Source organism: Eptatretus burgeri, chromosome 2 (genome assembly GCF_056783735.1).
Source record: "Eptatretus burgeri isolate ZD-2024b chromosome 2, Ebu_testis_v1, whole genome shotgun sequence".
Classification (NCBI taxonomy): domain Eukaryota; kingdom Metazoa; phylum Chordata; class Myxini; order Myxiniformes; family Myxinidae; genus Eptatretus; species Eptatretus burgeri.
In genome coordinates this window covers 146,886,001-146,912,867 of record NC_140962.1, presented here as the reverse complement: position 1 = coordinate 146,912,867, position 26,867 = coordinate 146,886,001, and the positions used below count along the sequence as shown (strand labels likewise).

Below are 26,867 nucleotides of genomic sequence, written 5' to 3'. Positions count from 1 at the left end.
GCAGACGGGGCACCCAGCTTAACGTCCACGCGGTGGATGGCACACACATTGATAAATCACCCTGCCTCTGAAAAGCAGGATGACAGGATTCAAAGCCAGGGTAGATGGCTTTGTCATCCCAGCACTTACATAGCAGGCTGTTAATTATGCTTGTGAAGTACATGAATTGTACCTAACACCTTAAAGGAATATAATGTTGTTGACTTTTAAAATCACCAGGTAAATCAACATTCGGAGGATGTGAAAGGTTCACGCTGCCAACAGCTTCGAAGCCGGCAGCGGTTTCCGCTCAAACCCAAATCTCATTGGTGGGAAGTTCTGGAAGCTGCTGTATGTTTTTTTTTTTAACTCTCAAAAGTAATAGCATTATGCTCCAGGTGGGATGTAACCTCCAGGTCAGACCGAGTAAACTGTCCCAGGAAAGCACAATCTGTTAGTTAGATAAGTCACTCAAGCTTACCTGCTTGGCTTTTACACATCCCGGGGCATTCGTTAGGTCTTTCTGCATGCCCAAACAACCCTCAGAATTGGTCTGGAATCTTTGACACCTGAGGGCCCTTGTTCCTTTGTTGGCACCTGTTGTCTCAGTGGATTTCATTAGCCAGCAAATGGCATTTTGGTGGATCCTGGAAGCGCTTTGTCAGAACAAGTCCGACGATGTCGCGGAGTCGTCGCCGGATGCGTATTGTGTGACTCCAGCTTGCTGGGACTGGCAAGTCAAGCTTGTGTAGCAATTATAAAATTATGAAGCGACAGCACTTTTGCTGGTAATTTACGTTTAAGGCTCGTTTGAACAGCAGTCTTTGATAACCGGGGGGGGGGGGGGGGGCGGTCAATATATGTTCCATTTTGATGCTGTGGGCCAGGACTGCAACCCCACACTGTACCGTACATAATAGAGTTCAAGGGCAATGAGACTTGGGCACCTGAGGCTCGAATTTCTCATCCACGTTGAAATAGTTCTTCGATATACTTTGTTTCTGGAATGTAATTTTGGAGGCTGATGAGAGCCAACCATGATTAGCATTCTGAGTGGCCTTCTCAGTGAGCTTGTGTAAGCCGAAGCGAATGCTCGGTGGAGAGACGTGTGAGGCTAAGAGATTAAGAGTGTCCTTCACATCCTTGACTTTGATCCAAATGTTCAGAAGCTAGTGATTGTTTCCTGACACTCCCACACAACACAAACCCCGACAACGTGTTTGACGTCACTCGCATTTCCTAGAAAAGAGCTTGACCCTCACAACACCGCACAATATCGGGTTGATTGCTCCGGCGATCTATGCACTCCGGTGAGACATCAATCATGGCAGTTACAAATTTAACCCCAACTTCGAAAATGATTTTTCCAAAAAAATTCATTTTCCTCCATTTTTCCCCCATTTTTTTTTTTTAACGGTGCTGCAGCTATAGCCCGAGCTTGATCTCTGAACCCCCGCAATGTGTGCAATTGTGCCGAGACTGGAGCAGAAGTATCTCGGTCGGTCAGGTTTTTCGAAGTAGGCCGAAGATTACCGAACGGCCTTCGAGCGGTAACCGACGGTCAATGAGAATCCCTCTGGCTCAGAACGGGGTCAAAGGCCAGACACAAAGGGAACGGTGTAATGTAAGCCTGAAGGAAATTGTGTAATCAAGTTGATGTGAAAAATGAGTGCTGCTATTTCATGGAACATGGATGACTGTTATAAGAGGCCTTTCCTTCCCAACTAGTCATAAAGTTACCTTGTGCAAACTGGACGGAAATACAACACATAGGCCTACTGTTACTGATAAGGTATGTAAGTGTGCCACTCGATAACCTTTTGGGCAATTCACTTACTCCAAAAGAAAAAGTAACAAATCAGATAATGGCAATGTAATTGTACTGTAAGCAATACTACCACATGTTCGGTTGTAAGATTCAAAATGATCATGTTATGCCTTATTGGGCCACGCTTTGGTTGATAATCAAAATGGTTGCACTTGGCAGAATTCTCTTCAGGGTCGTGCTGCATTCGGTTCAAGCTCCGTGCTGTTTTGGCATGGAATGGAATCAATTGTAACATGACGATGACTAAGAGTCAATGAACGAAAAGCAGGAAAACAAAAGACGTTCAATATTAACACAAGTACATGGCGTTTGCACATCGGTTATCAGGCCCAAAATCTTTGCACAGCTGGCAAAGAAGCGGCATCGGTGGAATGGAACCTCCACATAGCATCTTCGGCCATTGCAATCCAGCAAGATGGCCGAGCCACAGAAATGGGCCATTGTCCAAGAGCTGCAGGTCCGTGCAGGAAGAATGTGCCAGTTGGGACAAAATATGGAGTGCAGCGCCTCAAATGAAGACTCGGTAGCTGATGGCAGAACCTGCACAACTTGAGAGAGAGAGAGAGGACAGAACCGCAGGGTGTAAGACACACAAGCACCACCAAGTGATTTTTTATTTTATTATTATTTATAAAAGAAGGCATGCTCAGACAACTTGTACATTTCCAGTGCTATGGCACTCACAACTTTTGGGAATGTGGATTCACCCAAACTTCAAACTGTTCTTCATTTTATTGAAGGCTATTTAACAGCTTCACTCTCCACTGGGACACCACCGAACAAATTGGCCTCAAGCTGAGTGTATTTAATTATTTTTTCTCCTTGCAGTTTGGAATGGAGTTGAAGCAATATTCATATTGCTCTTAAGGTAGTAAGCAGGTTTGCAGGACAGATCTAGGGCGGATCTCTTCACTTGCCACAGTCTTCATTTATCTCCATCTATTTGGAACAAAACTTCAGTATTTTCATGTTCATCTCTCTCCATGTTAAGACCCAGACAGACACCTTGATGACAGAACAGTTTGACAGGTGTGCTGAAAACTCTTCATCAGATAACTTTCTCAAGATCCAACTCAATATCTCAGGAGTCCAGTAGGCTGACACTATGGCGTAGAGGTACGCACACTCGCCTCTAAGCTGTTTAGCCTGGGTTTGAATCCTGACCAAGCTATAAACTGTCATCCCGGTGTTTCACAGGCAGGGTGTGTTGTCCCTTGGATGGACGTGAAACGGGCGTCCCCTGTGCCAGCATTCGTTGGTGTACGTTAAAGATCCCATGGTGTTCTTCACGAAGAGTAGGTGAGCTATCGCCGGCACTATGGCCTAATTCCAAATTCCTGCCCAAACCCGGGTTCTCCTGCTGCCCACAAATGATAAAGCTGACGTTTCCATCCAGGGGGTCCTCCTGATTGATGTGGGTGGTTCTCTCTTGGCAAGCTTTTAACGAAAATCGACAGGATGTTAAACCAGGCCAGGCTTACTACACAAGGCAATGTCCTTTAGTGCATTGGTCGGCCCGAATGGGCAACACTTTGCTTAATAATTGCAAAGTCCATGAGAAATTTAAGACCTTGAATGCGTATCGTCTCCAAGCGATAAGCTAACATCTTATCGCAATCTTTTGCATGCTCTCTCTTTTCTCTTCTTCCTAGTCAATTCTTTGAAAAAGTGCCAAAGAATAATTAGGATTATCACAGGCCAACAACAATGGCGTTTGCACTTCCGGTTTCACTGTAAAATGGATACGTCCACTCTTCACACGATTGGCCAAACTCGACCGAGCTGGTTACATACTTTGGAAAAGGGTTGCTTTGCTGCTCCGAAGAAATAATGGCAACCTCAGTTTGCCTGCCGACACCGGAATGGCTAAATTACATGGAAATGCAATTCGTACAGTATCAGGGGCAGCATGGTTTTCAAATCAGGATTGAGTGGTACGTACAAACAAGGTGCAAGTGCTTCTTCTCTGCTCAGATAGACACCTTTGGTACCATCTCCAGATGAGTGTCCTGGATCATCATCCCATCCTTATACTCAAGATCTGTGATAACAGCATTTACACTTACACAGTCGCCATTGAATCTTAAAGGGATGAGGCATTAATTGGAAAATAATAGATGATAGTTTGTAGTCTTTGTTTGTACCTTTTGTTGCCACTTTTCTCATTTATAAAAAATAGCATGGTGAGAGCAATAAGAATCTGTGAAGACAAATGGTAAAATAATATTTGGAAGTGAGTGTTTGGTTGTATGCAATGTGATGTCACAGTTGCGATAATATATATATATATATATATATATATATATATATATATATATATATATATATATATATATATATATATATATATATATATATATATATATATATATACACATATATATACACATCTGGTGTTGGCATAGTGGTTAGGGTAGTGGCTTGGGATCCAAAAGGTCCTGAGTTCAAACCCCGTTGGCTGCTTGAATTAATACACACCAGGAGGTTGACTCAGCCTGTCATCCTTCCGAGGTCGGCGAAGTGAGTACCAGAGTACTGAGCCCGGTGTATGCCCCGGTTAGAATAGGTGTCGTGGTGTACCATATCCCTGTGTTGTAAGAGGCGACCAGGGTTGCGTCAGGAAGGGCATCCAGCGTAAAAACGAAGCCAAATCACTATGCGGATCATACGAATGATCCGCTGTGGCGACCCCTAAAGGGAGCAGGCGAAAGAAGATTATATATATATATATATATATATATATATATATATATATATATATATATATATATATATATATATATATATATATATATATATATATATATATATATATATATATATATATATATATACATACACACACACACAACTGGGCGTAGTGGCGTGCGCCTGTAATCCGGCTACTCGGAGGCTTGGGCTGGAGAATCGCTTGAGGACGGGTGCTCTGCGCTGGGCCGTGCTATGAGAGGGTGTAGGGTAGCCTGGGATCATGGCGAAACCCAATCCTTATCCCTGTGTCGTAAGAAGCGACCAGGGTTGCGTCAGGAAGGGCATCCGGCGTAAAAAACCTATGCCAAATCATTATGCGGATCATTTCGGATGATCCGCTGTGGCGACCCCTAACGGGAGCATCCGAAAGACGAACAACAACATATATATATATATATATATATATATATATATATATATATATATATATATATATATATATATATATATATATACATACACACATACACACACACACACACACACACACACACACACACACACACACACACACACACACACACACACACACACACACACACACACGGCGCTGCGAGGAGGAGTGATGTAAGGGCCACATCGGCCATTTTGGAGTTAATGCCATAGAGCACTATTTCAACCCTTCCCCTATCATCCGAGCCTATAATCATCATATCATTAAAAAAATGTCGCTTACATCACTCCTCCTCGCCGGGCCTCATATATTACACACAAACTGTTATGGTCATGGGTACCGAGTGTTTTATGAGGGGGTTAATTCCCATTTCTCCTCAGAAGAGCCGAATCTGGGGCCACTGCTCACAATTAACTTTGTGGTACGGTGGGTTGCTATACAACCACGAACCCCAATCAGTTAATCACGAGTTCCAGTGTTCACTGTCTAATTTGCCGTTTAACTAGAGGTCACGTGGCTTCCTGAATGGAGGACACGCCCTCGGCGATGCACCAATCTTATCTTGATTAGATCTTAAGTAAGGCGGCCGAGCATTTACCACTAGTGCGTGCCCACGATGACAGGTTAATTTGTTTGGGAACTACCTCCCAGGCTATCTCAGTTCAGACAATGCTGGATCAATGGAAGGAAAGGACAAGCACGGACAGGTTGAAACGTCAACATGGAATTTATGAAAAAGAAAAATAAATAAACAGAAGAAGTTTTTATTTCCTTGTGGTGAAAATAGGTGAATTCAAATCAATCAAAATCATTTCAAAGAAATAAAGAATTAAACAGACACTAATTGAAAGCTTAGCACAATGCCTTACTGAACGATGAAACACGAGACAAGGGTACCCAGCAGATCATTCAGGAGGGAAAGAAATCCGGTATCGGCTTACCGAGGCAGAAGTAATTGAGTGTCAAATAGAATGTCCCAAAATGTGTGAGCGTGCCTTGGTCCCCTGCCAGCACCCCGCTTCGCCGTGCACCCACCTACAAACAGGCTCAAACACCAATCGGCGTCACGTAGTCACTTCCAGGAACCAGGGACGCCAAGAATCAGGGACAAGCAGAAGCAACAGGAACGGTCCAACCGTCACCCACCGTCAGCAGTCACCAGGAGCCACAAGCAACGGACAGCTGTAAGGATTTGTAAGCCACTGAGGTGCTGTGAGCTGTATCCAGCTGTCACCAGCAGTCAGAGCTGTGAGGCTGTCACCAGCTCACCAACCGACTCTCTGTCGCCAGCTCACCAATCGACTTTTTGTTGCCAGCTCACCAACTGTCTGTCTGTCACCAGCTCACCAACCATCTGACTGGAACAACTGACTGGAGCTGAAATTAACCGTTACCCAGCTGTCACAAAACTGTCAGGAAAATTGTCCTCACGTCCTTTTTATAGGCTACCAGTCGGGGCAGAGCCTCAAGCCGACTTCAGCCAAATCCAGCTTGCCTATTGGCGCATCGTTGTACGTGACCAACTGTCAATCTCACGATCAATCCTTCCTCATTCAGCCCGACATGAAAAAGAGCCAGCCAGCATCCATAGAGCTGCCAAACGTCGATGGAAAAAGGTGGACCTCGATGCCGGTGAAAGAGGTGGGTGGCAAACATTAATGGAAGATAGGTGGGTGTGGTAAATGATCCACAGCCGTATTTGACCGTCAGAATAACTGCTCGGGAAAAGCCCACGGTGTGCTTAATCAAATGTCCTGTAAGTCCAAAGTGTAAGTAAATCGTTCACCTCCAAGCCAATGTGTCCTGATGGAAAGGGGGTAGACGAGCCTCCGTTGGGCTAATGGCTATCTTGCGTGCATGGATGTGTCATAAAGAGAAAAAGGCCATCCCATAAGAAAGGGAATCTATTCTTCACCCTTCTCCAACGCATCAAAGTTAGAATCCCACCAGACATGGGGATGGGTCTATTCTGGACATGCATTTATAGAAATAACTGTCTGAGGACCTGAATATTGCATTAGTCGGATCCTATTCTGAAATCCATAACAATACACACACACACACACACACACACACACACACACACACACACACACACACACACACACACACACACACACACACACACACACACACACACACACATTGTTACGGGGCCGGGAGGTCGACCGTGAGCGTGAGCGTTTGGTTTGGAGCGCGACCGCTAGATGGAGCCGCAAGCCGGCTCGACCGATCACCCGGAATGTAAAGGTCGTCGCCCCGGATAACTTCGGAACTGACAGGTCCCCTATCGGACCGATCTTCGCCACTGGATAGGCCACGTGGGGTAGGGTCGATTGCCAACTTCAATTTACCTAAGTACCCACGTGGTCCGACTACCGGGGAAGTTCAACCTCGGCCGACTTTGTCCGAATCGAGTCGCTATCGCCAACTCGGATCCGGCGTAACTGAGCGGAATTACCAAAGTCGGGCCGGACCAAATGAACAAGTTATGAACACTAATCCTCAAACACGTGTCATGTCGAGCCAATGAAAGAAACAAAAAGAGCTGTTGCATTCAACAATGGGGGTATTTATTAATAATAATGGGGAACTAGGGAACACATAAGAGCAGATTTAAACCGACTATACGAAATGCAATGCAATCATTTACAGCACACAAAGCACTTAACAGTTCTCTACTTGTTAGATGGGCCCACGGACACACACACACACACACACACACACACACACACACACACACACACACACACACACACACACACACACACACACACACACACACAAGAAATGGTGGCTGATGCCTTTAATACGGACTTCAGCTCAGAGGGACATATGAGCTGAAGCCCAGGGTCTGCCTCGGACCCTTCCACCTCGTGTGGTCTTCAAGCTGTTCGGACCGGGCACCAGCATGTGCCAATCTGGATCTGGATCCAATCCCCATGAGCCACGATCCTTTCCGAGCTCCGGCGGATCCCCTCGCGCTCCGGACCATGTGCTGGTGAGACGAGGCGCCGATCCTTCCCGATCCGATGCGTCGCTTCCCCGAAGAAACACCGACCAAGATGAGGCCAAGAAGTCGCACCAAGCCGGGAACCAAGCAGACCACGAAGAGCTCCACGAACCAAGAAGAGCCAGCTGAACCAGACCACGAAGCAGAGCAACAGCCACCCGAAGAACAACCCCCCGACGAGAACCAATGACCACCACCAACCCCCGGCTCCAACAACTCGCTTCCTTCCACTCACACGAGCCAAGCGGAGAATCCCTTTCTTATGGGCCATTGTCGCCTCCCCCCCCCCCCCCCGCAACCGCGGGTGAGGGCTGTTTACCTTGCTGAATCTCGTGACGACGTTGAATGTTGAATCACGGGACGGGAGGGTTCTTCTTTGTTGTTCTGACCTAACTATTAAAATAAATCACAGCACAATTACATAGATTTACCCATTAAACAATGGAAGGGATCTATCTATAGAACATGTACTCAACGAGATAACTGAGCTAAAGGAACCCGCATGTTGTGTGTGTGATCGATTTCCAAATTTGTAACAATATATATATATATATATATATATATATATATATATATATATATATATATATATATATATATATATATATATATATATATTATACACATCGTGACCTGAAAAAGTATTCACCCCTTCCTAATAATGCTCCATTTAGATGAATTACTAATTTTGTATAAACAATTTTTCCAAATGAACTTTTTTAGTGATAAATGTAGAGATCAAACTAAACACTCATCGTTGAAGGAGGTTACATGTCAGGAATACCTGTTAAAAACAGGTACAAATCAAAATTCACTGGTTGCAAAAGTAATTCAGCCCCTTCAATCAGTACCTGGTGGAAGAACCTTGTCCAGTAATGAATGCGGTGAGTATTTTTGGGAGTCTTTACCAGGTTTACACATTGTCATGGTGAAATATTTGTCCATTGCTCACATGAAAATTGCTCTCGTCCTACCAAATTTGAGGGGGATCATCGATGGACTGTAATCTTGAAGTGTCACCATAAATGTTCAAGTCATGCCTTTGACTGGGCCATTCAAGAACATTTATTATTTTCCTATTCAGCCACTCCAGTGTGGCTTTAGCTTCATGCTTCGGATCACTGTCCTGCTGAAATATGAATCTCCTACCCAGTTTCAGATTCATGGCTGACTCAAGCAGGTTTTCATCAAGGATTCTCCTGTACTTTGCACTTCTCCTGTACTTTGCACTCCTCCTGTACCTTGCACCATCCATTATCCATTCTATCCTGAGAAGCTTGACAGTAGGGATGTTGTTGACTGGGTGATGTGTAGTGTTAGACTTGCGCCAGACATAACGCTTTGAATTTAGACCAAAAAGTTCAATTTTCGTCTCGTCCACAAAACATTTCTCCACATGCTTGCAATATCATTAAGATGGCGAGATCAAACTAAACAGAGGTCGAGTTGCAAACTCCACACGAGCTTTTAGATGCATCTTTTTCAATAATGGCGTCTTTCTTTCCATCAAACCATAGAGGCCAGCTTTGTGAAGGGAACAGGATATTGTTGATTGATGAACACTGACCCCCCATCTCAGACAGAGAGCCTTGCAGATCTTTCAAACTCATTGTTGGATTTACAGTGACATCCCAAACCAGCCTCCTGCTTGCCGGGCTGCTGAGTTTGGATGGACGACCTGATCTGGGTAGAGTCTGGGTAGTATGATACGTCTCCCACTCCTTACTAATGGATTTCACCATACTCAGAGGAATAATGAGTGACTTTGAAATCTTCCTTTAACCCTCTCCTGAACAGTGCTTCTCCACTACTTTATGAACCTCCTCAGTCTTCATGTTTGCCTTGTGTGAGTTGCACCTGAAAACTCCTTAGATAAGTGGGGGAGATTAATTTTTCAGTTAGACCACTGATCAGGTACAGGTGAAACCTCTTAAACTTATTTTGTAACCTTTCAAACAAATAATTTGCTCCTGAAGTGATTTAGGGTAAATTTGGCAAAGGGTTTGAATACTTACACAACTGAGAATCATCTGATTTTTCTCTGTTAGTCAAACTTATTTACATTTTATCTGCATTTTTTTTGGCTTTATCACTTTGGAGTAATTTGTGAAGACTTTGTGTTAACTTTGATTTGAAAGTTTCTTGAAATGAGCTCAGGTGGCATCAAAATGTGAAAACTTGGGAGTAGGGTGAATATAATTTTGCAGGCTACTGTACATTGTGTATATCTACAAATATAAAACAGTGTGTGTATTTTTCCATTTGTCTGCTCCCCATTCATAACGATGATTTAAGTAGGGTTTCAAAGGGCAATCTTTTAACATGACTGTCTGTTCACTATGGTCGTCTACTTTAGAGGTAACAAAAAACCTCGAAAAAACTTTTTCCATAAAAGAGTAATTATGTCTCCTCGAATGTAGATGGTGACTTGGAAACCGAGCCTCAGGGACGGTGCACAGAGGAATTTTTGAAAAAAACATAACCATAAATACAAGGAGGAGGGAGGTGAAATTCACTGCACTTGATGTGCAATGTGCACAGAGTAAAATGCGTGTTCATTTACGTCCGTCAGACGTTTAATAAATAAAGAAGATATAAGCACACCTGGCACTAGGCCGAGGGTTCAGACTTTGTCACACTCATGAGGCTGTACTGTCAAAGTGCAACGTCCCAGAAGATGAAGAAAATAGTGTCACATTTGTACATGTAGTGTTTTATAACACTTTTTCTTGCTACGAAACATCATATCTTCCAGTCTCCTTGAATATTTTGAATAAAATAACTCCAATGCTGAAAAAGTTTTGAAGCTTCACCACCGCAATTGGATCTACAGTGATAATGGCATTTACTTGTTAGCACCGTGCTCGCCTGTTTTCTTGTTCTGTACGGCTAAGAGCCACTGTTAACAGCATGAGTCATCCGAGTAATAGTTTCAGTCTGTTTGAAGAAAAGTTGCTGCTTGATGTTAAGTTATGTCTTTTTGCCATCTTTGCTATGGGGCGAGTGCGATGCAACCTCATTTGCCGAATTGACACGGTTTTCTCACCCCAGTCATCGACGGGGTGGAGAAGGGTCTCGGAGCTTGGCTTTCACTTCCAAGTGCATCGAAGATGCTTTTATCCATCGCACACTCGAACCCCTCTGTGCTTGATTTATCATGTGACCCCATGCAGGAGGGAGCAATAGCAGAAGAATCATCACTGAATACACCTCCTTGTATCTCTTCCTAGATTTTCCATTTTTATCCACCATAGACAGAGTAAATTACTGTCTTTCACTTGTATTTTCTCCTATCGCACCTCTTCCCTGGCTCCTTTGGAATGACAGTAGTTATATGGAGGCCTTTTTTTGGCATGCCAATTACTTACATTTAATGAGTTTCCTTGCAAGGAACTTCATTGCGGGAGGGGGACATTATGCCCATTAAGCCTGCGCAATGGTTGCCAACATATTTTCCACTTGTTCTGTTTCTTTTCAAGTGGCTTACCTTTTTCGAACTCCACATGAATGCTCACGAAAATATTTGTCTTTGTGAATAAGGCGAGGCAAAGATATGTATACATGTTCCTACTCGTAAATATTATGGGACACACACACACACACACACACACACTGTGCTATGTTGAGAATGAATTGCAATCCTTGGTAAGCCACTATTTTATACCTTGTAGGGCCTCCAATTGGACTAACCTCAATGTGAAGCCACCTCTAAGTACTACTAATATTACTAGTCATTTAAATACCCCAAGTACTGCCCTATTATTTTTGTATAAAGGTAATGTGACAGACGTTTGTAATTTGTTTAGGATGCTAGTAATAACTCACCTACTCTTGGCGAAGGATACCATAGGGGTTTAATATACACCAACGAGTTCTGGCGGGGGATGGCAGGATGGCCTTGAGGTACACACACTCGCCTCTCAGCTGTCTTGCCTGCGTTAAAATTTCGATCGAACTATAAACCTGAGCGTTCGTAGGCAGGGTGATTCATCAATGTGTGTGCACTGTCCCTTGGTTGGATGTTAAAGGGACGTCCCTCTGCTGGCATTAATTGGTGGATGTTAAAGATCTCACGTTGTCCTTTAAAAAGAGTTAGCTGGCTATTGTCGGGATACTAAACAAACTACAAATTCCTGCCCTGACTACCAAGGGGGAAGGCAATGGCAAACCACCAAGCCTAATCCTAACCAAGAAACTGATTTTTTAGCTTCAACTTTCTATAACATCACATAATGGTCCATCAGAATCAGAAAAATTCCGACAGATGGTACGCCAAGTTTAACATCCATCCGAGAGACGACACACACATTGATGAATCACCCTGCCTGTGAAACACCAATATGACTATTTAGCTGGGTCGGGATTCAAACCCAGGCTTGACAGCCCAGAGGCGAGTATGCATACACTACATATTGGGTATCTTGCAAGCTCCACCCCAGCTCGAACTACCATTCCTTAATGGGTTGCCTGTGAAATTATTTGCCATCATTGCAGAATGCACCCCATCGTTCGTTCAAATTTTGTCGTCGTCGTTTTCTGCCCTTAATAAGGGTTCCAACAAATCCAGCATACCCTGCCATATTGAACTCGACCAATGTATAACCAGCCTTTCAACTCTCAAAAACCTTTTCCGCAACATAATTGGTGTCACAAACACAATTACGTAACTTTGCTGAAATATAAAATGACGGTTGGTTGCTGAGTGCACAGAAAAACTCTCCTAATTAATAAACAAACTAGCAAAAATAAACCAGAAGTTATATGCTTATTGGATCAGCATGAAACAAGACCTCAAAACGAGTCTTCAATTCCTGGTATTTTGTTCTTTGTTGATTAAATGCCCTTTCAAAGACTTCTACTCCTGCTAAACCGAGACACCTTGCACAGGTAAGAACAAGTCGACATACACCATTGCATAATTGTATCCAGTGCCTGCTGAGCAAAACTAAAAGGTAGTCGTGGAGCTCCCCAGTTGGTAGATAATAAATTTACAGAACTAAATATACCATCTGGAAAATGGGAAACCGCGTGTGTACTGACTCACCCGCTCGAAAGAATGGTCCCGAGAGTTTTCTCTCGACTTGGATACGAGAAGTCAAAACAGATTTTTGACTTCTCCGCACGCGATCCAGTCATGCCGTGAGGCTTCATATTGCTTCAGATTAGGTAGGAGATACGTACACCCTTGCAAAGGCCGTCAGAGTGTAATTGCCCGTTTGGCACCAGGTTGTCACGTGAACGTTTCAACCCGGGCTCGCTCAGCTCTCGCAAGAGTCGATATCTGGAATAGAATAAGATTGGTTGCCATGAAGCGTGTAAGCCACCTGGATGAGCTGCTGCCAAGACAGCAACCACACTCTAATATAGCAAACGGTGTAACCTGGTGCGAAGGAACCTCCATGACTAGACCACTTGCAATCCGCAGTCAGGGCAAGAATTTGTGTGTTGTTCAGTATGCCGGCCATAACTCACTATTCGCTAAAGACACCGTGGGATCCATCCGAGGGAAAGCACACGCATCGAGGCCTCTCCCTGCCTGCGAAACACACCGGGATGACAGTGAATAGTTGGTTTGAGATTTGAACCCAGGCTGTACCTCCAGCCATCCTCCAAGCACAAGAGTTGGTATTCACAGAGAAAATACAATGGGTTTGCTCAAGCACTGTGATGTATCGCTCTGTGACAGGTGAAGCTTTGCAGGTTCTGTTTTTGCTTTACTTGTATGTTTCCTATTGTTCATGGTTAAGCCATGTTATGTTTGGTGTGTCGACCCAGTAAGAGGAGTGAACAGCGCCTGCACGACTATGGCTTTTTCCTCCGATTCGGAGCACACAATCAGTGTTTTGATCTTCTCGTGACAACCGGTTGGTTGCCTTCCTTTGTAAAAACATCAAAGGTGAGAAGCAGCGCGTGTGTAATTCATCTTATAAAACCTGATGGGCAAAGCCTTTTGTTGAGAGACTATTTAAAATCTCACAATTGAGGGGATTAACCCCCCTCTTGCATGCAAGCATAAAGTTATTGCACACCATCGCCACAATGAGAAGGTGGTGTGTGGAGTGGGTGTGATTGCAAGGGAAGGGGGGCAGTTGTTATTTTCTACAAACACATTTTAAGCCTGATTATGAGAGGCATCAAAAGTTCTGCAAACAAGAACCTTACAATAGTCAAAGCCGTGTGTGTGTGTGTGTGTGTGTGTGTGTGTGTGTGTGTGTGTGTGTGTGTGTGTGTGTGTGTGTGTGCGTGTGTGCATGTGTGTATATATACATGTACACAGGTAGTGGACAAAAAAGGGAAACACCATTGTAAAGTCACTTAATAAGGTGTTGGACCACCACTTGCGACCAGGATGCGCAGTGGCATAGAGTCCACCAGTGTCTGGAATTCTGCAGGAGGGATGTGGCACCATTCTTCCAACAGAAGGTCAATCAACTCACACCTGTTTGATGGAGATGGAAAATGTCTCAGTCGTAATTCCAGAATATCCAATAACTGCTTGATTGGGTTGAGATCTGGTGACTGGGAAGGCCATGACATATGGATAACATCAGTGTCATGCTCATAAAACCATGAGATGAGCACAGATGCTCTGTTAATGGGAGTGTTGTTATCCTGGAAGACACCCCTCCCGGCAGGAAAAAACAATGCTGCGACATGGGGTGAAAATGATCACTCAGTAAAATTAAGTGGTGATTGGCATTGACCTTGCCAATTAAGGAAATGACTGCACCAAAACCATGTCAGGAAAATTTACCGCATAACATTACAGAACCATCAGAACCCTTTACTGTTCGAACCAAGCACCTTGAGTTGTAGAGTTCTTCAGGTTGGTGCCACATGTGCACTCCATTTGTTGAGAACATGGTGAAGGGTGATTCATTTGACCATATCACATTTTTCCACTGCTCGGTAGTCCATTGCCTGTCATCTTTGCACTACTGGACTTGCAAACGTGCATTACCAGGTGTGATGCATGGTTTGTACACTGCCACCCAACTATGGAGTTCTCGGCGGATAATTTTTGATGAACTTGGCTGCTTGCACCATAGGTTGAAATTTATAGTCAATTGATCTGCAGTTGCTCGCCTGCTTTGCCTTGCACTTCAAATTAATGCACGGATATCACTATATATATATATATATATATATATATATATATATATATATATATATATATATATATATATATATTGTTACGTTTGAGGGGGGGGTATGCATTCAAAGGGTAATTAGGATGTTTAATTAGGTATGCCATGCTGTTCGAGTTTACCAGGATCTCGATGTAATAAGTAGCAATTCAGTGGTGATAAGTTGTCTAGTAAATGTTCATTTCTTCAAGGGGGAAATGATAATTGTCACGTAATTAGATAGGGACACGGGATAGGGTAAGTGTGTCTGCGTAAACCCCTTTTAGTAGTCCCTGGAGGCTGGCCGTGACGTCACAGGACAGGGCTGCGGATGGCTCCGCCCCGTGATCACGATTGGCGGAAGGCGACGGCAGTGGGCCAATAAAACGGCTCGATTGGAAGTGACGAGGACAGGAGGATAAAAAGGTTCTGTTCGGGGTCAAAAAGGAAGAGGAAGAAGATCGGGACAAAAAGATCGTTTTTTTTTTTTGGTGTGGAGGCTGTTGCGCAGGAAGCGTACTTGTTGTTGTGCTGATTCGATCGTGTTCTTCATCGTGTCTTGGAGCCTTGCTGAGCCTCGTGCCTCACCTTGGTTGGCTCTGGGGTTCTGCTGACTCGGAGTACGGGGTCGAACGGCGGGCGGACCTGCCTCCCTCTCCTGCTCGCAATTTGGCGCCAGAACTGGTTCCCTGGCAGCTGTGAGCGGACTTGGGCCAGGACCAGGAGGTCGACAGCACCACGGTTTCTCCTGCCCCCCCTGACGAGAGCAAGGCCAGCTCGTCCGACGCTGATCCAGGGACAGTTGCGTCCACACCACGGTCCAGCCTGACCACCAGAAGTAGCTACGTTTTGTGTGTGTGTGTGTGTGTGTGTGTGTACTTGGCGCCTTAGAGGGTTTGAGAATTGTATATTCATTGGAATTGTCTGTGTTTTCCCCACGCCCGATCCCACACCATCCCGTCGAATCGCCCCGGATCCCTTTTCTTGCCGAGTCTTGTTATTTATGGTTAATAATAAAAACAAATAAACATCATCAACTCGGTGAAAAGTGACTCGTGCCACCTTCCTCGTCCCGTTTGCGGTCGAGCGATTAGAACCGCCATGTTTGGGTTATAAATAAATAAACCGCCTCCATCGTTTCGGCTCATTCTACGTTGGCGGGACTGTTTAAGTCCCGTGGACGTCACAATATATATATATATATATATATATATATATATATATATATATATATATATATATATATATATATATATATATATATATATATATATATGATTCCAGCAATGTGTGTGTGTGTGTGTGTCTGTGACTGCTGTTTCTCGACAACCGCTGGTCCGATCTAATTGAAACTTGCCAGGTATATTGCTGGGGACCTGAGGATGTGCCTTTTCAAGGTTTGATATTAATCGGACAAGTGCTTCCGAAGTTATGGCCATTTATTTACCAACCAATGACAGGAACCGTTGCTGCGGCCATTTTTTATCAACCAATGACAGGAAGCGTTGCTGCGTAGCCGTGGTCGATGGGGAAGAGAAACTCAGCCGCGTTCACCATTACGGGTTTTTTTCTCTTCTCTTCTCTTCTCTTCTCTTCTCTTCTCTTTGTGTTTTTCCTTGAGAAAAAGGCAAAATACGTTGGTGCGAATTTAATAATTGGTTAAAACTAATGATTTATCAAAACGTTTGCAGATCCAGCAGCCTCCGTATTCTTGCCCTGGACGGACGAGGAAACAAAGAAGAAGCGCCGTTTCCTCAGCGATGTTGTTTATGAAGAGGTGCGAACGAGATAAAGGTGTGTACAATGTACATGGAGACGATTTTTATTATTATTTATTTATTGAAGAAAAAGTTCCGAAAATAATTTATCGAAAAAAGTGCACAACTTCTTTTTGTTTCCAATTGTCAAAACGCTGTGGCCTTTGGAAAATGTTAAGGAATTCAGCTCCACTCAACATGCTTGCCAACGAAATACATCTCATTTTGGTGGTAAAAACGATTCACAACGACGGGTTTCCTTACTCATTGCTCTGCAGTCTGCATTCAACCCCTTCATTTGTCATCTCATTGACCTCATTTCATCTATCTATAATTCCAGCAGTGTGTGTGTGTGTGTGTGTGTGTTTCTGTATGACTGTGACCAATGTTTCCCGACAACCACTGGTCCGATCTAATTGAAACGTGCCAGCTATATTGCTGGGGACCTAAGGATGTGCCTTTTCAAGATTTGATATTAATCGGACAAGTGATTCCCAAGTTATGGCCATTTATTTACCAACCAATTACAGGACACGTGCTGCGTAGGCGTGGCCGATGCGCCATTTAGTTACCAATCACAAGACACGTTGATGCGTGGGCGTGACTGCGTAGGCCGGTGCATGGCCGGCCCACGATGCCGTCACGTGCCGTGCTGGTTACGATGGGGATCGATTGGTGCCTTAGTTACCGTGGGGTAGGAGTGACAATGGTCAATGGCAGCGAATGTCATGGCAAGCAAGGACAGGGAGGTAAACTTGATTTTAATTAACTCTGTGTGTAAGTATCACAGCAGTTGTTACTTCAATGCAAGCGATAATTCGTGGAATGATGTGAACATTCCTTACGGGCACGCACTACTTTTGGATAGTGATGACTTACTGTATTCTAATAATTTCTCGATTTCTTATCCGCATTTATAGATAAACACAATGCCCCAATCCAGTCGTTGTTTATGAGAGTGAAGGAATGGCCTGTGTGTTTGTTTGAAAGTTTGTTTTTTTTGCATGTACGGCCACGCACGTATGGGCACGTGAGAGCGAAGGAACAGCCTGTGTGGTTGTTTCTGGCACGCGGTTTGAAAGTTTTTTTTATTTTTTTTTGTATGTACGGCCATGCACGTACGGCCATGTACGTACGGACACGCACATACGGACACGCACGTATGGCCATGCGAGAGTGAAGAAACGGCCTGTGTGGTTGTTTCTGGCAAGCGGTTTTAAAGTATATGTGTATATATATATTTGCGAATTCGCGCCCGCCGGCGTGTGAACAGCCACGTAACTCGAATCGCGGCACGTCGCCCACCGGACGGACAATTCTGTCGTGACCCTCTCGGACTAATGCTGGGAGCTAGTCACAGGTGGGCCTTTCAGCCTCACCACGATCGTGCCAATCGGCCCCCCGCGTGGGATAGGATTGTTCGCCAAACTCGACCTACCTAAGTACCCACGCGGAGGGTAGACCGGGCGAACGCACCTCGCCGCAGGTCGACTCCGGACACGGGCCACTTAAGCGACCCGTCCCGTACTATCGGGATAACCGAGCGGTGTTATCGTCGGCTTCGACGGTTCCGATTAATTATCGGGCGTATTAAGCCCACTACCAACCCTTTACGTGAAGCAAGGTGGAGATTCAATTAAAGAAAAGACGAAGCGAAACGGGAAAACAGTTCAACATGATGCACATTTATTCCACGGCACACGGAGAGCACACGTATACAATTAAACAGAATGCACATAAAGCAATTGCAACAAAAGAAACACAACAATGCAGATCTACAACCGACTACGCGTACACACGGCAACACTTACACAGTTTTACTTCACCAGACTGGCGCCACACACACACGTTTACACAGAAACAAAAGAAAAGGGCCACCCTCAAAGACAAGGGGGCAGACGGGGCCTGTGGGCCTATATTTGCGCGGGACCTGAAAGAGCGGTCAGGTCCGCGAGACCGGGTGGATCCTACCCGTGTCTTTGTGATGAGCCGCAAATGTGGCAGCGCGGCGGTGCCCCGACTCCGTGCTCCTTCGCGGGTTTCGTTGGCACTGCTTGGAGTGGGGTGGGAACGGGGCCCCCTTTTTGCACTATCTCAGCGCGGGGGAAAAAGGGGGGGGGAATTGTTGATGCTCTGGGGAAAGAGGAGAGCTGGCTTGCTTGGGTCCCGTGACGAGCGATTCCACCGCGACCTCGTCGCCGACCGCCATCTTCCTTGCCTCGGACCCGAGCTCCTCGGTCTCTTCCCCAATTCTCTTCAGCCGACTGCAGCAAACCACCTGTACGCCCTCGCCTCCCGACTCCACTGCGCGCTCCAACCCGACTCTGCCCAAAACACTCTCCGCTCTTCCAAGGCCGACTCTGCTCAAACCGTCTCTGCCGAGACCGACTCTGCCGAGACCGACTCGACCCAAACCGACTCGACCCAGATTTGCCCCACGCTCGGCGCTTTATAGGCCAGCAGGAGAACCCATATGCAAATTTCTGGATCAGAACGAGCTCGGGGGTGGAGCCACGCTTGCCCATTGGACGGAGAAAAAGGGGCGTGAACCTCCCCTGATCCTAGAATTTGCATATCTCGATTCTACACTGACGCGACTGGAGGTGGGGCCAAACCGCCCCACGCTTGCTGATTGGACGGATCAGAAGTGGGCGTGTAGCATTCCTGATCCGAATTCTCCTCGGAAAGGCCGCATTTTGCACTCGCGGCTCGGCGCGCGTCCCGTACGAGCCCAGGACAGCCTGACGCTTGGTGCTCCCAGGTGGTGCGGGAAAGGCTGCAGAAGGAGAGAGGTGAAGGTGGTGGAGGGTTTAAGGTGGTGGTTTATGGCCATGGTGCCGTTTGGAATGGCGGTGATGCGATGTTTGCGGGAGCGAGTTGTGAAGGTAAAGATCGTGGCTGTTGGCGTTGTTGTTGTTGTGAAGCGGCGTTGTGGTTGGTGGTTGTTGTGTGATGGTGGTTGAGACGTGGTTGGTTCAAAATAAAGATAGAACAGAAAAACGACTATCTCAAAGCGTCGCAGCCCGAATGAATCACATTTATTCCCTCTAAACAACGGGTTTGGGGCTAACTACACATGTCCTTACAGAGATATCTCACCTACGGGACCTGAATGGTGGTTTGCGAATTTCCACAACTGCAACAATATATATATATATATATATATATATATATATATATATATATATATATATATATATATATATTTTTTTTTTGCACTACAGCCACGCACGTACGGGCACGTGAAAGCGAAGGAACGGCTTGTGTAGTTGTTGTTTCTGGCACGAGGTTTGAGTTTTTTTGCGGGGGGGTTTGCACGTACGGCCACGCATCTACGGGCATGCACTTGTATCTATATTTCTAGCAATGTGTGTGTGTGTGTGTGTGTGTGTGTGTGTGTGTGTGTGTGTGTGTGTGTGTGTGTGTGTGTGTGTGTGTGTGTGTGTGTGTGTGTGTGTGTGTGTCTGTGACCGCTGTTTCTCGACAACCACTAGTCCGATCTCATTGAAACTTGCCACAGATATTGATGGGGACCTGTGGATGTGCCTTTTCATGGTTTGATATTAATCGGACAAGTGCTTCCCAAGTTATGGCCATTTATTTACCAAACCAATGACAAGACACGTTGTTGCGTGGGCGTGGCCGATGGGGAAGGGAAGCTCAGCTGCGTTCGCCATTACAGGTTACTCGCCATTACAGGTTACAACGTATGGACTTCCGGAGAGTGATGACTTCGTGTATTCTAATAATTTCTCGATTTCTTATGCACATTTATAAATAAACACAAACAAGTTTTTTTTTTTTTTTTTGCACATACGGCCACGCACGTACGGGCATGCACTAGTGTATTCAACTAAAGAAGCATGCTATGACACAACGCTGATGTCATGTGCATAAATTACACCAGCAGATCACCTCCAAAGTCGGAGGCATCCGTGTGGTCTTCGAGCCTTTGCCGACTGAGATTGTCCACAAAGCATGTGGTCACAAACAGACGAAAGCAGAGATGTCGATCTAGATTTCGCCCTTGTTGTGGGCTCATCAGGACAACATACTGCTGATCGTTTATTTCCAATCTGATGTACCTTGGCTCTGCCGAAGCAGTTTCTTGGGAAATGTTATCCTTGGTGGTTTGCCATCCCTCTCCCAGCAGTAGTTTGGGCAGGCAATTGTAATTTGTTCATGATGCCAGCGATAGCTCACCTATTCTTCACGAAAGACACTGTGGGATCTTTAACGTTCATCAACTGATGCGGCAGACGGGAAACCCCGTATAACATCCATTCGAGTAACTGGCACACACAGCGAGGAATCACCCTGTCTGTGAAACACCATGATGGCAGTTTATAGCTGGGTCAGGATTCAAACAGGCAAGATGGTCTAAAGGTGAGTGTGTCTTCCTCGAGGTCGAGGCTACCCTGTAACCTAAACCGACACCTAAACCAACACCTAAACCTACACCTAAACCTACCTGGCATGATGGCTGATAGATACGCACAGTCACCTCTAAGTTGTGTAGCTTGGGTTCGAATCCCGGCCCATCTATAAGCTGCCATTACAGTCATCTATCTATAATTCCAGCAATGTGTGTGTGTGTGTGTGTGTGTGTGTGTGTGTGTGTGTGTGTGTGTGTGTGTGTGTGTGTGTGTGTGTGTGTGTGTGTGTGTGTGTGACCACTGTTTCTCGACAACCACCGGTCCGATCTAATTTAAACTTGCCAGGTATATTGCTGGGGACCTGAGGATGTGCCTTTTCAAGGTTTGATATTAATCGGACAAGCGGTTCCCAAGTTATGGCCATTTATTTACCAACCAATGACAGGACACGTTGCTGCGTGGGCGTGGCCGATGGGGGAGGGAACCTCAGCCGTGTTCCACATTACGGGTTACAACGTACTGACTTCCGGATAATGATGACTTCGTGTATTCTAATAATTTCTCAATTTCTTGTGCGCATTTGTAGATAAACACAATGCCCCAAGTTATGATCGTTTTCATATTAGACGGTGCATAAATTTCGGTAACATCAGAGTGAGCTGGTATGCTCCGAAGCAGGAAGTAATTTCTTTTCTTTTTTTCACGAAGGTTTTTTTTCTCCTCTCTTCTCTTTCTGTTTTTCCTTGCGACAACATTGCGAAAAGGCAAAATACGTTGGCGCGAATTGAATAATTGGCCATTAAAACTAAATTGCGAATAATCGTAACTGCGATATGCGAACTTCTGGACAGTGAGGACTTAACTTCCGGACTTCCGGATAGTGACGAGTACTGTATTCTTTCTCGATTTTTTTCTCTCGATTTATCGACTTACTGTATTCTTTCTTTCTCGATTTCTGTACTTTCTCGATTTTCTTTAACACAATTACCCAATCCAGTCAGTGACGATTACTGTATTATATCTCGATTTTTTTTCTTGATTTATCGACTTACTGTATTCTTTCTTTCTGGATTTCTTTCTCGAATTTCTTAAACACAATGCCCCGATCCAGTCGTAGTTTACGACAGCGAAGGAACGAAGCTGCGCGTCATGCACGTGCAATGGAATCTAACGAAGCACGAACTGCTCGCTTGGCAGACAACACTGGATGTGAGGCAAAGCGCAATGCAGAAGAAACGGATGAAGAACGAACTGCTCGCTTAGCAGACAACATTGAACGCGAGGCAAGGCGTCGTGCAGAAGAAACGGATGTAGAACGAACTGCTCGCTTAGCAGACAACATTGAACGCGAGGCAAGGCGTCGTGCAGAAGAAACGGATGTAGAACGAACTGCTCGTTTGGCAGACAACATTGAACCCGGGGCAAGGCGCCGTGCAGCTGAAACGGATGAAGAACTAACTGCTCGCTTAGCAGACAACATTGAAAGCGAGGCAAGGCGTCGTGCAGAAGAAACGGATGAAGAACAAACTGCTCCCTTGGCAGACAACATTGAAAGCGAGGCAAGGCGTCGTGCAGAAGAAACGGATGAAGAACGAACTGCTCGCTTGGCAGACAACACTGGACGCGAGGCAAGGCGCCGTGCTGGAGAAACGGGTACGTACGGGCATGTGAGAGCGAAGGAACGGCCTGTGAGGTTGTTTCTGGCACGCGGTTTGAATTTTTCTTGTTTGCACGTACGGCCACGCACGTACGGGCACGCACCTACGGGCATGCACTAGTTATAACAATGAGTGTTAAATTACATCGGGTTTAGAACCCCGTCCATCTTGAAGAAGATTGCCAGCCTGTTCAGAATTTTTTTTGGTTTCATTTGTTGGACGATGCAACCCCAAGTACAAAAGAGCTTTAGTTCATTTTACAAATGATAACTTGAAGACTCCCAAAATAACGTCATCCTCTGGCCATTTATGTGTTGCCAAATAAAACGCGGGGGCTTTGTACAGGAGAGGAGGATTTTCGAAGAGGCCATCAAAGGTGGATGATGTAATTGAGGGCAATTAGTGTGACGTCACTCCCAGGAAGGTTTATGCAGTAAGTATCGGAGTGATCAATCCTTCTGTTAAATTATATGCAGGAAGGGGAAGGGGGTGGGGTATGTAAACATCAGCGTGCAGTTGGTCCATTATCTGGTAGGGAATCAAAGGGGACTACTACTAATACTTTAACAGCCCCAATTTTGTCCATCTTCATGTTGGGGTCGGCTGGGGGAATTATTAGATCCTCGTGGAGGATCTCTAAGTCTTACTCACGTTGTTGTTCTTGTGGACTTTTTTGTTTCACAGCCTACAGTTTCATCAAAACTTCCTGAAACTTGGCGTATATATATATATATATATATATATATATATATATATATATATATATATATATATATATATATATATATATATATATATATATATGTAAAAATACCCTGCGCAGACAGTAACCATCTCCGATTTTGAAAATTCCTCCAAGAAAAAAAAGTTATGACGTCAAAATATCTCCGCTAATGGAAATCGCCTAAAAATTATCTCCGAAACTAGGCAAGGTTTTTGAATTATGTTTGCGGGAATCGAACAGGACATCAGCAGAGATGAATTATCGCACATATGATACATCACTATGACATCATATCAATTTTTATGACGTCATTCCTATTTTTTGACATTTTTTGTTTCACAACCCAGAGTTTCCATCGGATCTTCGTGAAACTTGCCATGTATATGCAGAAAGCCCAAGCGCAGGCAGTAACCATCTCCAATTTTGGAAATTCTTCCTATAAAAAAGTTGACGTCATAATATCGCCGCTAATGGAAATCGCCTATATCATTATCTCCGAAACTCGGGAAGCTGTTTGAATTTTGTTTGCGGGAATCAAGCCGGGCATTAGCACAGATATAATTTATTGCAAACCTGGTACATCACAATGACGTCATATTCGTTTTTATGACGTCGTCATTAAGAGGACAAGGATCTTAGCTCATTTGAGCTTGTTTGTCCCAAGTCTTTCACGAACTGGCTGGCCAGGCCTGACATGCAGTAATTTGGAACTTTTTAAGAATGCCCACGATCCCTCAATGAATGGGATATCGGCGAGAGCAGAGTTGGGTATGGGATAAGCAGGAGATGACTAGGGGCAGCTCTGTTGAAGGACTGGAGAGAAGGCCACAAGACAGCACAGCTGGAGGATGTAGGAATGGAGGTAAGCATCCAGTTTGGAATACTCTGACAATCACTTTCGATTTGTCGATTTCGAGTCGTGTGGGACATGCGAAGCGGAAGGCTCTCTATGACGTCATCCGCGACAGCACGTCCCCCCATCCCCTGACACGTGGGCTGTCGGTGCACGTGCTCGCTATCGCTCAATCCCCGTGAGCCGATTCGCCAGGAGTGGTGTCGTGGAGACGAATCGTGGCGGTCCTAGTCCACGTGGAGAAGCATATGCGTGGTACACCGAAATGGAGGCCAAAACACAGTGAGTGACGAGGGAAGGGGAGGAAGACTTTTCCTCCTGCACTCACCGTGCGGAGTTTCGAGCAGCGCGGCGACGTCACCGCGTGAGGAGTTTCGAGCAGCGCGGTGACGTCACCGGTGACCGTAGGTGTGGAGTCGTGAGCCATGCGCTGACGTCACCGGCGAGTGCAGAGTCGCAAGCAGCGCTGCATCGGTTCTTTGGAAAGACAAATAAAAACAATCAGAATCGATAAAAATGCGGAAACACCGCGGGTGATTTAGAGATGAAGGCAGACAGAGAATAATTTCGAATTAAAGGGGGAAATGGTGGTTTTAATATGAAGAAGGGGGTCGTTTAATCTATCGATACTTCCAGCAATCTCTGTGTGTCTGTCTGTGACCGCTGTTTGTCGACAACCACCAGTCGGATCTAATTGAAACTTGCCTTGTATATTGCTGGGGACCTGTGGATGTGCCTTTTCTAGGTTTCATATTAATCGGAGAAGTGGTTCCCAAGTTATGGCCATTTATTTACCAAAACCAATGACAGGACACGTTGCTATGACGTCACAATTAACGTCACAATTCTTCTTTATTTATTTTATTTATATATATATTTTTTTTTGCACGTACGGCCACGTACTAGTGTAACGTAATTATATCAAGGCGATGGGGGAGAATAAGACGCTCGCGTTCGCGACGCGACGCATTGAAGTTAGATTCACGTTGACGTTCGACACAAAGATGCACGGCCATCGCAGATCATGAGCTTTTCGTCCCGAAAATGCATCAAAATCCATTGCGTGGCCGCGCCGTGCCGGTTCCCACCACGGCAGGACGGCCTCGGAGCCCGCTCACCCCTCGCGGCTCGGCGCCTGGCCGCAAGTCCCGCCCGGACGGCCGTTTAAAAGCGTTTCCAGGTATCGTGCGTGCTCATTCGGCCGCGTGTGGCGCGCGCGCCCTGGAAACGCCCCCTTCCCCTGTGAGTTGCGTGCTCGCGCGCACTTGGCGCGCGTCATCAACCCCGGCCCCGCCCCCTGGACGGCCGCTCGTGGGAGCCTCGTCCCAGAACCGACGAATCATCCCGCCGGAGACGCTGCGAGAGAGAGAGAGAGACAGAGAGAGAGAGCCCGTGAGTACCTCGATTCCCTCCGCGCTGGTGTCACATCCCATCCAGAGCATCCCTCCGCTCGGTGTCGTTTCGCGGGGATCGGAGCATTGCACACGGTACGAGGCTATACACCGCATCATTTAGAACCTCCTTTATTTGGCGGACCGGTTCGTTTTCACGAATTCAAAGGAAAGGCTGCGTTACGCATGCCCTGCACGCTTCCCTGCACGAATGCATGTTTATACACCACCGAGGTAGTTGAGTAGAGCGGTGTATATTGCGCGGACCGCGATCCCAACTCGTACCTGCAGACACATTCTCACGCCGCAAATGAATAAATAAATAAATACGCACGGTCTACGTTTTTGTGATAATAAATTAAATAAATAAACAGGCGCGCGCTGACCTTCGGACGTCTCCGCTCAATTGCCGCTCTTACCTCAGGAATGGAGTGTTTGCTGACGTCGCAAAACTTTGCGTCCACCCACGGTAGTAAATTCTTGGAAAAATTCCGCCAAACGGACCTCTTGGTTTTGTTTGCTGAAAGCCAAATCTTGGGACTTTGTGAGCCATTTACCCCCGAATAGCTTCTGCGATCGTCTTGAGGATTCCTCGGCGTGGAGGAGCCCGTAAATCTCGCGCCGACTGCTCGCAAACCGCGCTCGGGTTTCGTATTCCCTTTTGTTTTCCTTTCTACCTGAAATCGACACTGCCACGGGTCGTTCCGGGCTGGTTCCGGTCAAACGGCTGACGATGGCGAAACGTGCGGTGTATGGGTACGAAGCGCACGCCCGCACGCGGACGCGCGTCGTTCGCGTCTCCCGGACGGCGGGAACGCAGCGGGGTGGCGGAGCCTTTAATGAGCATAATTTGCCTGGTTTTTGTCAGGACGACACGAGGAAAACGGCTTGCGATATTGTGGTCACGTCATTATGCACTTTTTAAATCTCGGTTTTCAACTCTTCAGCTTTGTCGATGAACCAGCAGCACACTCTTCGTTGTACAACGCCTCATAACCTCCACAAATATGACTATT

The 26,867-nt window shown here is 45.7% G+C and overlaps 1 protein-coding gene and 1 long non-coding RNA gene across 8 annotated transcripts in view; one reads left to right on the top strand and one right to left on the bottom strand.

The window, feature by feature from the left end:
* Window positions 1-302: 302 nt before the first annotated feature.
* Window positions 303-26,867, bottom strand: LOC147033473 (uncharacterized). 6 transcript variants are annotated; one of them, XR_015055553.1, is made up of 7 exons: window positions 26,271-26,867; window positions 24,789-24,937; window positions 18,821-19,625; window positions 13,438-13,501; window positions 13,010-13,246; window positions 3,750-3,848; window positions 303-2,355 (listed from the first exon to the last, which is right to left on the bottom strand). It is a non-coding gene; the product is annotated as an uncharacterized LOC147033473 (long non-coding RNA). The 6 variants fall into 6 exon arrangements; XR_015055554.1 differs by lacking the exon at window positions 26,271-26,867 and adding an exon at window positions 25,861-25,992; XR_015055555.1 differs by lacking the exon at window positions 26,271-26,867 and adding an exon at window positions 25,364-25,496.
* LOC147033469 (semaphorin-3F-like) overlaps window positions 25,490-26,867 on the top strand; it is a 154,711-nt gene continuing 153,333 nt past the window's right edge. Inside the window, exon 1 of one of the 2 annotated variants that reach the window (XM_085871658.1) lies at window positions 25,490-25,852. In XM_085871658.1, coding sequence (XP_085727784.1) covers window positions 25,505-25,852 — 348 coding nt within the window. In that variant the 5' untranslated portion in view covers window positions 25,490-25,504. Of the gene's footprint in view, window positions 25,948-26,867 lie in introns of both variants that reach the window. The other variant, XM_085871659.1, reaches the window with a different exon arrangement.